This window comes from Corvus kubaryi, unplaced genomic scaffold (assembly GCF_017639235.1).
Source record: "Corvus kubaryi isolate FWS band 111438036 unplaced genomic scaffold, C.kubaryi_AGA036_p1.0 split2-37374, whole genome shotgun sequence".
Taxonomy (NCBI): Eukaryota; Metazoa; Chordata; class Aves; order Passeriformes; family Corvidae; genus Corvus; species Corvus kubaryi.
The window spans coordinates 2,959,435-2,973,835 of NW_024582082.1; the positions used below are offsets into that span (position 1 = coordinate 2,959,435).

Genomic DNA, 14,401 nt, shown 5'->3' on the forward strand with positions numbered 1-14,401 from the left:
GTGACCAAACAGGGAGAGCTGAGGAAGTGGCGTGTTGTTTCTTCAGCACGGTTTCCCTGTTGGTGCTTGTGCTCCTTGGCTGGAAGTCATTAGCATGTGTAAACGCTTCCTTCCCATTGCGTCCGCTTGCGTGCTCTTCCCACTGCGCTGCGTGGCAAGGGAAGCACCTTGGAGCAGGAAAACAACAGTCAGCCTCTGCGCATTAACGGAGAGTAACTGCGTGTTTATGGAACTTGGTCACTCTGTTGTAAGCTATTTTTAAAAAGCAGAAGAAGGAGGTTTAGCTTATTGGCCTTCAAATAGCACCAGAGTCCGATACTGCCATTTAGGCTGGGCGTTTCATTGTAGGAATTGTGCTATGTTATACAAAGTGTGACATTTCCAACTCAGCCTTTCTTGGAAGGGAATTAAATTAGTTTCATAGCTGCACGAGGGGTGTTATGTGGAGGCGGAGAGAGAAATTTGTGCAGATGTTAAACAGCCAGCTAAACCCAAGTGACGCGAATGCCCCAATACACTTTGGCTCTCAGAGATGATGATTATTATCTCCTGCTGCAGCGGGTCCTGGCTTGTGGTCACAGCTCTGTGCCAAGAGAAACTGAGAGCCTGTGCATCTGTAACTTGCCATCAATGCCCTGGACAGCCCCACAGGGCCAGATTTCCTTCCGATGCCCTGAATCTCTGCATCTTCAAGTCTCTTTGCCCAGCAGGGAGCAGATGGGATCACTGACCCAGGGCTGAGGTGCAGCCCAACAAAGCCCCATGTGGAGGGAAAGCTTTGCTGTGCTCTTTAGAGCCCGTCCCTCCTGGGGTTTCTGCAGAGAACAGAGTAAGATTTCATTAACCACATCAGGGAAGGCTCTGAGTTTGTTTTCAGAAATGGCAAAAAGCCAAGCTGAGCTGTGCAGTGGAGGGATGAAATTTCTTATCTCCTACGTGCTGTAGGTGCATTTACCCCAGGGATCCCACCTCCCGTCCTGCTTGCGCAGAGGGCTCTTAGATCTGCAGCGAGCGCTCAGAACTCCTCCGTCAGCCCTCACTGCTTGTGTCTGACCTCGTACCTGAGCCTTCCTTCCTCTGCCGCTACCTCTGATGACTAATTCTCCTTTGAAGAGTGTGTGCCTGTGATCTTCCTGGCTCCCCTTGTGCCCACCCCGCCCGGGGTCGTGCCGACACTCGTGTGTGCACGTGCAGGTGTGCACGGAGAGGCTGCGCAGGGAGGAGGGCTCATGCTCCCCAGGCAGAAGCTCTATGACCCTGACCACTCTTCCCTTTGCTTTATTATTATTATTTTTAGATTATACTCAGTGCTTGAAGCCCCCTCTTTGATAATCAGGAAGTTTAAATTCCTCCTGCATTTTGCTTGTGCTTCCTACTTTCTGCACCCATCCACATCTAATGTAGCTTTTTCATGTTGCACTGACTCTGGGCTAAATTAATTTTCTTTGTTACCTGTTACCTTTAATTAGAAGGAATAAGGATTCCTCCTTTCTTGCACCAGTATACGTTTTTCCAAGCCAAAGCAGCCCAGTTTTTGCTGCCCTACCCTCTGTGGCTCGGGCAGGGATGGAGGTACATGGAAGCTGCATGACAGACTTCCAGGGAGCCTGGAGCAGATGGGGAGTTGAATGCAGGTTTTCCAAGGCCAAGATAATCATCTAATTGCAAAACTATTTTTTCCCCACTTACCCTGTTTATCAATCAGCTTCTCTTGCACTCCACAGCTGGAGATCAACTTGAGGGTGGGTTGAGCTGCAGAGAACAGGCACTGCCAGCTCCAGGGCAGCTGTTTGGTTTGAGAGCTCTGAGCTGATTTCAGTTCACAGCTAAGTAGCAAACATCTGGATGCAGACTCCAGGCACATGAAGATGGAGGAGCAGGTCTTTTCCACTTGGTACACTGCCCCCCAGCCCAGCTGCAGGGCTTGCAGGCCCCTGAAAAAGCCCAGCACAGTCAGTCTGGCACAGCAGGCTGGGCAGGAGGCAGGCGGGGCACCCCAGGCTTTGCTCACATGGGGGAAACCTGCCCTGAGTGGCGTACAGGGTTTTTTTCCGTGTCCTGCTCAATCTGTCCATAAGCCAACAGTCTTGGGAAGAGTTAAACTTCGAAGGCCAGCAATTAAGCCCACACACATCAAGGAAAAAGCAAACCTGCGACTTGTTTTTTTCTTTCCAAATGTTGCTGCCCTTTTCTCTCCGTGCTCAGTGCCGACCCTTGGGCTCTGTCTGACTTCCCGGTCAGCTGCCTCTGCCTCCTCATCTCCCAGTGAGAGTTGGATGCTGAGGCCTCCCATAGCTTGAACTCCATCTTCCCCCAATAGCACACCTGCAGTTTGCTTCGGCAGGAATTCACCTGAGCTTCTGGAAATGGCTCATGATGGAGCTGTAGTTGATGATACTGAATCTGAGGGTCTGTCTCTGCTGTTTCTCAAGGCTTTTCCCTTCCTCTGTGTTCATACAGCAAAGTCCGGGTGCTGTGGGTGGAAGCCTCTGCCCAGGTGCTGGAACTGGTCTTGGCTTTGCCAAGCCTCAGCATGGGCAGTTGGAGCTCTGGGAAAGGGGACGATGCCCTGGCATGGACAGAGGGATCCTGGATGTACCCACTCTGTTATGGCAGTGGGTGTTTTAGAGACTCCTGGACCTGGATGTCTCACCTGGATCACTGTGTGTAAGAGCTGCTAGTGACTTGTCTTCCAGGAGCTTATCTCTCTTTGGGAATCTCTCTGTGGGTATCCCACAGTGGAAAAATCCACAATTTAGCTGAGTTGCATGAAGAGATACTTGCTCATCTGCCTCGTAACTCCATCAGGTACAGCGTAAGAAGCAGTGGATTGTAATTTCATTCCATCATTTCCCTTTAATCACTAATGGGCTGCCATTTCTCCTCAGTGGCCAAAGATGTGTCCGCAGGGTTCCATGGGTTTGTACCCACTGCTGCCAGAGGTACCTCAGCCCAGCAAAGCCCCTGGGGTTACACCTGGATTGTCACAGGGTGGAATTAACCTCTGAATCCTGCAATGGTCAGGCAGCTCCTGAGCAATCCCAAATAGGTGAACTGGAGGGAGAAGCAGTATCAAGACACTTGCCCAGAGATCCCAGGGCCCACGGGGGGATGCCCCTGGTCCATCCTGGCCATCCATTCGTGCTGGTAATGCCTTATGCCAAGTAGTGGACTTGGACCAACATTCATTTCACAAAAGCTGTGGACCATCCTTTGCATCCCTTCAAGTTAGAGATGTAATGAACGGTGTTAATTGCTGTTATCAGCCCCCTAAAGCCATCTGATCCCTCTGCTCCTTCTACGCCATGTTAATCACATCCTGCTGGGGCAGAGAATGTGAGCAGGGCAAGATTTTGAAAGAAGTAAATTAAAACAGGAAGAGAAGCAACCTGACAGTCCTTAAGATGAGGGAGGATAATTTTAATTGAGTTTTGCAAGGGTTTAGCCGTGCAGTTAATAGGGGCCACTGGAAGAGGGGTGGTTATGTATGCTAAGCAGGGCAGCTTGCCCAGGGCTCCTGCAGAGCCACGGCGGTGGCAGAGTAGAGCTGCCACAGGAATTTGGGTAGGTTTGAGGATTTCTGCCCCTTAGGGAGTGAATCCTGTGGACAGAATAGGTCCTGTTCCTGTCTGAAAGCGCTGGGCTCCCCCTCCCCTCCCTGCGCATCCCGCTGAGCCGGAGCTGCCCTCTGAAATGTCAGGGAGAGGAAGCAATCCTTGGCTTGTTAGTTTCTACAAGGAAATAAAACACACAGATGGCTCGAGCATCCTCTATCTCAAAGGCAGGAAAAGGATTCTCCGGGCAGGAGCAGGCAGCCAACAAACGCGGAGCGATCCAGGGAATGGGGGACCAAACAAAGCAGCGTCTGGCCAGCCCTGGCCCGCAGCAGAAAGGGTGGGCCGGCGGCCACCGAGGGGAAACCGGCCCTCTGATGTGCCGGAGCATCCCTCGCTGGAGCGAGGGCAGCAAACAGGCGCTCCCCTGGGGCCCGGGGAGGCTGCTGACAGCAGAGATCCTGGAGGAGGTCTGCAGGGTGGCCCCGGCTGACCCGCTGCCCCCGGCCGGACATGTGGCTACCTGACACAGGCTAACTTTGGCTCAGGACGGAGCCTCTCGGGGAGGATGGAGTAGGGAGCGAGAGCGGGGGGGCACGGGCAGGGAGAGGAAAGACGGCAGGAGACAGAAATGCAAACACGGCCTGACAGCCGTGGGGCAGGGGGAGGGGAGGAGGAAAAAGCAGGGTAAACCTGGCAGGATGGAGCAGGAAACCGGGCTGGAGCGAGCAGGGCGATGGTGAGATAGTGCTTCCTGCCGAGGGAGAACGGCAGACAGATAAACACTCCCAGACAGGCACTCGCTGACCCCTCTTCGGGATGCTTTGGGATGACGTGGTGTCAGGTCTCTGGGGCAGAGCAGAGTCCCAAAAACAGGTGGGAGCATGGTCAGGCACTGGGTGTAGCCGTGCTTCGCTGCCCAGGACAGCTGGCTCGGAAATACCCTGATATAAATCCCTGCCTGAAGGCACCAAGGGACGAGGACTGTAGGATACATGGGTAACTTTGCTCCTCAGGACAGCCCATCTCTCTTGAAAGTGGCTCTGTTTCTCTTCCCTGATGGACTCCCAGCTTGGAAGTCGAGAAGCTGAAGGAGCCCAAAGAGCTTGTGCCTTTTTTTACCTCATTACCCATTAGTGCAGGTGGTTATAAGATGCCAGAAAAGAACCAGTTAAAGTTTATCAGCCATGAGAGGCTAAAGAGACCTGTTGGGGTGCATGCACTGAGGCCAAGCAGCTTTTTAGATTGAGGCCTGTCTGGCCAGAGCCACAGGGGATGGCTGTGCAGCTGTGGAGTGCCAGGGGCTGGGGAAGCAGGGAGGAAAGCCCAGCCTCAGGGTGCTGCTGCTCTGACTGTGGCTTCTGCTTGTGTTGTGACCGTGCTGCTGTTGTGTAATGTGCTGCTTATGTCCCTGCCCAGCCCATCCCACTCCCCACCTGTCTGCCAGGCAGGGGGGTGCTTTGGTTGAGGTCTCCCCTGGTTGCAAGTGCTGAGCTGGAGGAGAGCCCTGTTTCTTCAGTCCCCAAACGCCCTGTCTGTTTGGACACATGTCCTTCCTCCTCACCCGGCATTGCTGCAGACCCAGGATGCTTAAGGCATCTCTGAGTCTGGTGCCAAGAAAAAAGCATTTCCACCCACTCTGGTGGTCCTCTGGTGGCCCCTTCCTCAGCCCTCCTGTTGGTTCCTGCTCAGGGGGCTCCTGCCTTCACACACCAACTTGCCCACAGGTGTTTTGGGGCAAAGATGATGTCTCATACTTCTGGTGGTGGACAGGAAGGATCAGACACCCAATAGTGATGGTCACCTCTGTGTTTGTATTGACTGAGTTTCTATAATTATTTTTCCTTTCTGTCCCCTGAGAAAGGACATGTGTTCTAGTTGAAGCAAAGGAACATCTCATGCTTTGGGGACGTCCTCACAAATTGGTGAGGATACAAATCTGACACGCTTTGATTTGGTGTCGTTTCAGCACTTTGAGGTGCATGGATGAAAATTTATAGACCAAAGGATCAGTGCCTTGCCATTGGCACTGCCCACCATGAGAAGGAGAAAGGTACTGCCCCAGGCCTGAGCGAGCTCCTGGTGTGTGGGTTCAGTTGTGTGGCTGGGACTGCAATGCTGCTCTAGCACAATACCAAGATTAGAGGGGCTGATCCTGCACTGAGAAGCACAGCCGCCCCGTTTAACCCTTCGGAAGCAGATCTGAACTGAGGGTCAACCCTGAGTTATGGAACAGGGAACATCTTCCATGAACCCATAAAACAAGGGGTCTGCTCTGTTTGTCCTTGTGCACATGCATAGTTCGGGGGTGATTTTCAGTTTTCTATCATTATAATTTTTCATTTGTTCATTGCTTGCTCGTTAGCCTGTTTCCATCTCTGTTTTCCTCCCAGCTTCACTGTGAGCATGGGTGGCTGTCACCCTGCCCTTCAGTTGTGTGGCAGTCCTTGGGCACAGGCTGCTGGGCAGAATCTGCTCCATTTTGGTGTCAGCTCCCACCATGGTTTGGGGCTTTCTCTGCCCGCTATGAAGCTGGAGAGAAGACACCTGGTGTTTCATCCCTACATTGGCTGGAGCCTGACGTTTATTTCTCAGCCTCATGTGATATCTCACCTCTCTGCAAAACAAGCCTTCCTCCCTGCTGGAGAGCATCGGGAGGAGGAAGAGGAGGAGCTGACAGCCCTACTTCAAATTTCCCCTGCTGCTCTGCCAGCTGCCTGCTCCTCGTGTGATGTGACACTCACGCTTTGCTGCTCCAACCCACAGTTGGATGCTTGCCCCGTGCATGAGAACGAGTTGCTCCATGGGGGAACTTCAGCCCTGTAGGTGGGAATTTGGCCTGGCTCTGCCTCCAGCACGTGGACTTTCCACATGTCTGTGGGCAACCACGGGTCCTCCAGCACGAGGGCAGTGAGTTATACCAGCACAGGCAGGTGGGGAATTGTGACTGGAGCAGGGGAAAAAATGGCATCTGAGGTCCTGGAGTTAGTTCCTGTGGGGCACATGCAGTTTCACCAGCAAATGCTGCTAATTCGGACAAGTCCAGCCTGGAAAGCAGGAGGAGAGGTCTGCAGAAAGAGCAGAGTAAAGCTTCTCCCTCTGCCCCAGTGCTAGCTACTGCTGCTCTTTTGCAGAGTCCCTGTTGGCCAGCGAGGTACCAGAATTTTACTGTTGGCCATCTGGGAGCAGAGCTTTGCTCACATAGTAACTGGTGCAAACAAAATTTTCCTTTTTAGAAAGTGTCCAAATCTTGAGTTTCTGCCTTGCTTTGTTGGACAGATGCTCATTGACTAGGAATTTTTATCTGAAAACAGCGAAGTAGAGATGGGGCGATAGGGTCAGGGGAGCTCTGCTGGGGGAAAGGACACTCTTTTTTCCCTTCCGGCCTATCTTTTGTCCCAGTACAGCACTGGGGTGGGCAGGCTGGGCTGGGTACACAAGGTGCAGGGAGACAGGCCTCACCTGGACCAGCTTTGCTTTGTGCATGTTACCTTGTAGCTCTTGTCACAGAACCTCAAGGTGTGGTGGCAGGAGCGTGAGCTGGCCCGGTTAGCTGGGGACATGCGACGTCTGTGGGCAGAGCGATCCAGCCCAGCGCTGGGGAAGGAAGTCAGGGAGAAGGACAGAGTGTGAACAAAATCCCTCTCCGGAAAGGCGCCCCGTTAATCAGTCAGCAGGGCCGACTCAGCAGAGAGGGAGGGAAGGGGAAGCAGAGAGGGGCTGAGGTGGTGTGTGGGGGCTTGGGGGAGGATCCGGTGCAGGGCTTCCTGTGAGTGGAAGCAGGCGGAGAGCAGGAGCTGTGTTGTGCCATACTGTACCATACCGTGTTATACCTGCACCTTGTCCCACACACAGCCTTTGTTCTGTTCCCAAAGCCATAGCACACTGTGGCAGTGCTGGCTCTGGCACTGGTGCTGCTCTGCAGGGATTCAGCAGCTGCAGCCGTCGCAAGGAAAACCAGGCCCCGTGTGAGGCTTTCCCATAACATGCCCAAGGGCGGAAAGATGAGATCAGGCTGCAAGATGCCCTGGGGTGGCTAGCACTTTCCAGGGTGAGTGTGGCTTCCCCACAAGGCAGGGAGAGCCCTGGATGCAGGATGCAACTGAGAGCAGCACTGGTGTCAGGGTGCAGAAAGAGGTAGAGGGGCCTGAAAATGAAGCAGCTGCCAGTGGTAAGGAGAAGGCCCTCAGTGCAGCCTGGCCCCTTCCAGAGCCACGCACTGCAAGATCAAGGCAAGGAAAACTGCTGGGAAACGTGCTTCTCTGGAAATAGACAAGGTGTGAGTGGCTGTGGGATCCTGCTTCCTCTCGCCGCATCCCATCAATCCCCCTCTGTTTATTTTAATATCCTGCTGCCAACTCGCTTGAAAAAAGCTGCAACCATCTTGAAAAAACAAAGCCAGAGCTGCCGCATGCCTTTTTAATTACATTAATGTTCTCCCTGTGCAAGGGCACAACTGGATGTGCGGGAGAAAGCAGGCTCTGCTTGGAGGGCTGAGGAGATAAAGCATCACAGGGGTTGGAGGTGGGGAAGGAGGGACTCAGAGGAGAGGAGACACTCCATGCTCTGGAGACATCTCCCTCGCACCCTGGGATTTGCCAGAGACACAAACCATCTGTGTGTCGGTTAGCAGAGATTTAATGGCCAAACCCAGCACCAAGTTCAGTGCTGGGGAGAGTGAAACGCAAGAGAGAGCCATGGCAGGGCACATGCTCCCGCAGGGAGGGAAAGGGCAAGGCCAGCAATGGGGTGGATCCATCTGGCAAGCACAGAGTGATAGAGAATTTTTGCAGGGAAAGCCAATGGCTTTGAAGATGATTTTGCAGGCTGGGAATGGCTCTGTGCATCCCTTTGCCTGTCCTGGATGCCGTGTGTGGCTCTGGGCATTGGCATCCCAAGATGCCAGGCTTAGTGTGGGGCATCAGCATGAGTAGTGGGTCCCCAGCGTGAGCCACTGCAGGGAGTCCCCAAAGTTCCCAGCAGTCTGGGGCCGGTGAAGAGGCTGGATGGCCAGAAGATCTGGCCCAGCAGTGCTGCCAGCAGCAGGAGTGTCCCCAGCCCCGCGCCGCGGTGCTTTCGGAGTGAGCAGTGGTTCCTTTCCTGTTGTACTCACGGAGGGCCATAGACAGGATGCATCTGCAGGAATCCCACAGCCCCAACCTGCACAGATCGTACTTTTCCTTTCTTCCCCTCCACCCCCTGGTGTTGTTTGCTAACAGGTCACCAGGCAGCACGTGAAGGGAGGCAGGGGGTTATTTCTGCTGCTGTCCTGCTCCCCCCAGCCCCAGTGGTGGAGCACAGCATTAGCCAAGAGACTTCTGCCACCTTGGCACTTACTTAGTGGTTCAAGCAGAGGGACCACGCCAGTTTTAAGACCTAATTGAGTGCCTGTTGCAGCCAGCAATGGATCTGGCTCTGCCAGGGTTTTGGGGATTACCTTTCTGCTCACTGCCCCAGATCATGCACAGCATGAGAGGTTTTGCTGTCCCCAGCCAGCCCCATGCAAGCCATTATCTTCTGCATTTTGGGCTGAGCACTGTGGGGGTGGCAGGCACCCCCAGCTGCTCCCTGGGGCAATGGACAGACAAACTGTGGCCATCTGGAGAGCAGTGTTTGCACTGGGATAAGTGTGTCCGGCATTAATAGGAAACGCAGCTTAGCAGACAGATTCCTCCCCCTGCCTCCTTTTTTAATAAACCTTGTTACATTTTGAAGGGATTTTACAAAAAATGCGGTCATTTATTTTCACAGCCCCAGGGCACATTTTTTCTGTGTGACATCTGATGTCCCCTCCGTCGGGGAAGGGGAGGTTGGAGGTACAAGGTGGGGTGTCCTCCATGGGGGCCGAGCACCACACAGCCCCAGGGACCACAGTGACACCGATCCGTGTGTTGAGTGACAAGTGATGGCTGCTGTTGTTGCTGTTGTTGCTGTTGTTGCTGTTGTTGTTGAGGGAGAGGTGTCTGTAAGACAGGCTGTGGCAGCAGGACACGCATGCAGGCGGAGGTGGGCCAGGACAGCCCCTGGGCTGACACTGCTTCATGTGGGCAAGTGGAGGGCAGGCGGGAGATGGTGGGGGGGTGGGGGAGATGGCTGTCACCCTGCTGTTGCCATGGGGGCAGCCATGGGGACACCACCTCAGAGCCGTGCGCAGGCGGGAAGGAAGTGGAGAACAATTGGGGAGAACAAGGCCGGCAGCCCGGGCCTGGCAGTGCTGGCGGTGCCGCTCCGCACGTCCCTCAGTGCCGCGTCCTCCTCAGCAGCCTCTCCCGGTGGCGGTGGGCCCTGGGCACTGTGCCTTCTCCACCAGCCTGGATCCCCATGCCACCCCTGTGTCTGAGAAGCTGGTGGCCATTTGTTGTCTCCTGTGTTAGGGTTCCCCATAGAGAAACATTTCTAGAATCACTGGATCATTAAAGTGGGAAAAGACTTCTAAGATCATCAAGTCCAACCATTAACCCAGCACCACCGTGTTCACCACTAAATCATGTCCCCAGGTGCCATATCCGCATGTCTTCTGAACACTTCCAGGGATGGTGGCTCTACCACTACCCTGGGAAGCCTGTTCCAATGCCTGACCACCTTTCCAGTGTAGAAATTTTTTCTAATATCCAATGTTAACCTCTCCTGGTGCAACCTAAGACCATTTCCTCTTGTCCTGAGGCTCTCATGGCTCTACCACAGCACTTCTGAGACCTGTAGTCCTAAGGTCACAGTTTTGGAAGAGAGGTGTCACAGCTGCTTGTGAAACGTGTGAAAACACCACATCCTTGAGACCTCTCCTGACAGATCTCTCTGATACCTGGCTTTGAATGGTACGAGGGAAGGAAACAGACATACACAGAACACAGTTGCAAAAAAACTCGTGTTTTTGTAGAAAGTCAAGCTAGCAGCATATTTTTGCATTCTTTTCTTCCTTAGCATTTAGCACCTACCTGACTCACAGCCTCACATTCCATAATGTTTTTTCCCCTCTCTATTTCTGGTTAGTTTGCTTGTTTTTGCAGTCAACGAGATTTCTTTTGAATTATCTCACATCTCCAGAAGCTGGAGTTTTAAGATAAAGATCATGAAGTAATGACAGTCAGCAACATTGTGCTGATGAAAAACAACAGTAGTCTCTGGGGGTAACCGGTACTTCAAGATGTTTTGTCCATGAGGAGCTCACTTAGGGTGCGTGTCTGGCATGCCAGAGGTGCAAACACACAGAAAGTGGGACTCTCTCTGAAAAAAACTGGAAGAAAAGCATGATAATGTTTAACTGCCTGTCCTTGAGCCTGGATAACTTCACTCCTGGAATGCCTGTCCAGCGGTGCAGGGAAGGGGGCTGCTGCGATCCACAATGGATTGGTCCTGTTCAGGTGACTGTACCTGAGAGTGTGCCACAGGAGAAGGGCATTCTTTGAATGCCTCCTGGCTCTGGAGAGCATCTCTGTACAAACACAATTGTGGTTTTTGGGAATCCCTGATTTGTCCTGCTGATTACAGAAAGCTACATGTGTATGGAAAAATCTCCTACCAGACTCCCTCTGGTTAGCAGAGGGGATTATTTCAGAGCCCTAGTCCAAGCAAGCTCAGTATCATTCACCTGGTGAGGAATGGCCACAGTTGAATTCCCCAATTTCTGGTCTTCCATTCTTTTTCTGGCCCTCATCTGTGCTAGGCTGTCTATCGGAGCCCAGGGGCTGTCTGGCCCTGGCTCAAGAGCTGAAGATCTGCTCAATGGAGCCAGGAGGGCAAACCTCTGCAGGCAAACCTCTTGTGTCCCTCTGAGCCAGCATTAACTACCTTGTAGGAGCAGACCCCAAGAAGATGTTCCCTGAAGCCATTGCCCCTCTCTGGGCTCGTGGTACCAGGATAGCTGCTGCCCATAGCACTGGGCCCAGGCTGATGGATGTCTGCATCATCCCCTCTCTCCTGTGTCTCCACAGATCTGGTGAGCAGCTATTCTATGACCCCTCCTACTCTGAGCATCACTGAGGAGGAGCACGTCATCAACGCCAAGGACACACTGACCATCACCTGCAGGTAGGCACCAGCAAGTGTGGCTCTGTCTAGACTACTCTTACCTGGTGAGTGTTGGAGGACCAGGCAAGGAGAGCCCACCAGGGACACCTTGGCAAAATTAGCATGTCTGACTAGAAATCTTCCACATCCCCCAAGTGTGAATTCATCTAATTAATTGAAAAAGAAGCCAAAGACGTCTCAGAGGATTCAGTGATAACCTCTGCTGTAGTTTTTCGGAGAAGAAGAAAGATAGAGAAAAATTTTGTGTGATTTGATAGCTTTTTTGTAAGCTCTTCAGGGAAACTGGTCTTCCTGACTCTCCCTGTCTTTCTCTGATGTTGCTTATTCTCACCTCATTGGGGCCACTAGGATTGAAGTTCTGGTTTCTAAATCTGGTGGGGCATTTGGGAGACACTGAGAAATATCCATGGGAGAAGGCAAGGCTGCCCTTAGTGGTGGCTATGAGAGGCTTCCAGCTTTTCTAGGAAGATGGGATTTAATGCTCTCCCTTTATATATGTGGGTGAAAAGAAGCCCCAGCCAGGGTCGGGTGAATAACCGTGAGAGGAGCTGGACAATCTCTGGTTGTTTTGGACACTGTGGCTCTGAAAAGGTGGTGTGCCTGAACTGATTTATCCATGCTGGGACACTCAGCTGTGCATGTTTTCTGGACTGCCTCCTGTCTCAGAAAGTAAAAAAAAAAAACATAAACAAGTGGGAGAATTGCCCAAGGTCAATTTTCCTGGAGTTTCCCTTCAGCAGCTGAAAACAGACCCATGCTTGGGATCTGAATGCTGGGTCCAATGGGTATCTAAATTCAGTGTGGGCCTCAATTGGGTGTTTCTCAGTGTTATATATAACCACAGAGCAATTACTGCAAACACTTGGCTGGCATTGTGTTCATGTCTTGTCACAAACATATTTAACTTTTCCTGGAACAGATGGCATTGCTTTTCCTTTGTGAATCAGTTCATAGCCAAGGGAGAAGGACAGAGGAAAGGTTGTTGATGTTAATTACTGAACTGATTTCACTTGGTCTGGGAAGCTGAGTGGTTGTGGGCTTGTTTTCATCCGGTGACTTGAAGAGCCATGACGTGTGCTGAGATGTAGGAAAAGTGTGAATTGGAGGACTGTCCATGGCTGTCCGTGGGGGACTGTGGTCAGCCGTAGAGCTACTGTGGGAGCATAGAGGAACAGAAGGGAGTTTGGGGATTCCAGTGCTCTGCCATGGTACTTTTCTCCACAGAGGGATGTGGGAACTGACACTCTCTGTTAAAACTTTGGAAGAGGGGAGACTCAGTGAGGTTATTCTGAATGAGCTTAGAATCAGGGCAGACCCTTCCTCAGCGGGGGCCCAGAAAGGGACACAGAAAGCAGTTCCAAGACTGTTGTCTATAGATTGAGCCAAGGCGAAAGGACATACTGAAGTTGGAGGTGTGGTAAAAGAAAGTGTCTTCTGCAGCCGTGAAAGACTGAACTGGACAGCCAAAGAGCACAGGGCCCTCTGCAAACAGCACTAAAACCCACGTACCCTCTGCCCGTATTACTCTTTGGCTGCTCCTTGCTTCTGCATCCCGGTGTCCCAGATGTGCTCCATGGGGCTGTGCAATGTCCTTCACACTATCTGCAGGTAGATAAATCTCAGTATCTCCTGCATGGCCCAGACGGTTCCCCTTTTCCTTCTGAGCTCTCAGTCCTATGTTTGTCTGTCTTGAGGAGAGGACTTTGACTGTGAGACACTGTTACTTCATTTGAATCTTTCCTGGTCCCTGGCTCTCTAATTACACCCAGCTGCTTCTCCAACCTCTTCTCTGGGCCATGGCCCACCCTGGGAAGACCTGGCTAGTGTTAATGGGAGCTGAAGGGATAAACATGCAGACCACCAAGAGAACACGCAAAGGAGAGAGTGGTGGGGCAGGGTAGGGCAGAAACAAATACAAAATAAAATCCAGAATCGAGGGATTTCTTGCTGAACATCATGTTGGAGGTGACTTCAGTTTGACCCTGGTCTTCCCTTGAGAACAATGTCCTCTGGCTGCTCTTTGAGCTGCCCTGGAGCCAGGAGTATGGGCCTGCTTGAAGCAGTGCTTCAGCAGAAAGACGAGCTCAAAACCCCTGTGTGAGACTCCCTGGAGACCTTTCAAGCTTCACCCACCGAGTGTGAGAGTCCTGCCACCAACTGTGCTCTCAGGCTCCCTCGCAGCAGCCTGGATCTCAAACATCCACAGCTCTGCAGCCCTGCTCCTGCTCCACAGCCCACCAAGCCTCATCGGTGATCAGAGTCCATGCCAGGCTATGGGATAAGCAATGCCTCTGGAGCTGGGCATGCTTAACAAATACCCAAAGGCACAACACACACACAAGGAACCACCAGATGCTGGGGCTCTGCTTTTGCAAATGGCATCATATACAGTCACGTTCCCTTGTCACCCAGCACAAGGCACCCTTGAGAGGCCCAGACAGAGCAGGGCACCAGTGCAGGAACATTCTCCAAAATAGAGATTGTGCCAGGGCTGGCTGAGAGCCCCAGGGATGTTTTGATCCAAGCATGTGGCAGAACAGGGGGAAGGGGATGATGCCCAAATGGACAGTGCAGCTTTTATTAGCTCCCATCTCGAGAAGGAAGGGAAGAATATTGTGAATCTCTTCTTTCATGCCCTTGGCAGCCTGCAGAGGGGGAAAGCAGAGAGCTTTTGCTGTTCCAGCTCATGAGCATTGGAGCAAACCCCACAGGAGCCAGCTGCACAACAGCAGAAACCTCTGCAGGGATCAACTTTGTCCTGGCCATCCCATCCCATCCCATCCCATCCCATCCCATCCCATCCCATCCCATCCCATCCC

At 52.5% G+C, this 14,401-nt stretch overlaps 1 protein-coding gene across 4 annotated transcripts in view; it reads left to right on the forward strand.

Annotated features, from left to right (window-relative positions):
• Positions 1-14,401, forward strand: part of LOC121658139 (vascular endothelial growth factor receptor 3) — a 57,823-nt gene that overhangs the window by 10,021 nt on the left and 33,401 nt on the right. For all 4 annotated transcript variants that reach the window (XM_042014667.1, XM_042014668.1, XM_042014670.1 and 1 more), the window contains exon 2: positions 11,486-11,582. In XM_042014667.1, coding sequence (XP_041870601.1) covers positions 11,486-11,582 — 97 coding nt within the window. The remainder of the gene's footprint in view (positions 1-11,485; positions 11,583-14,401) is intronic.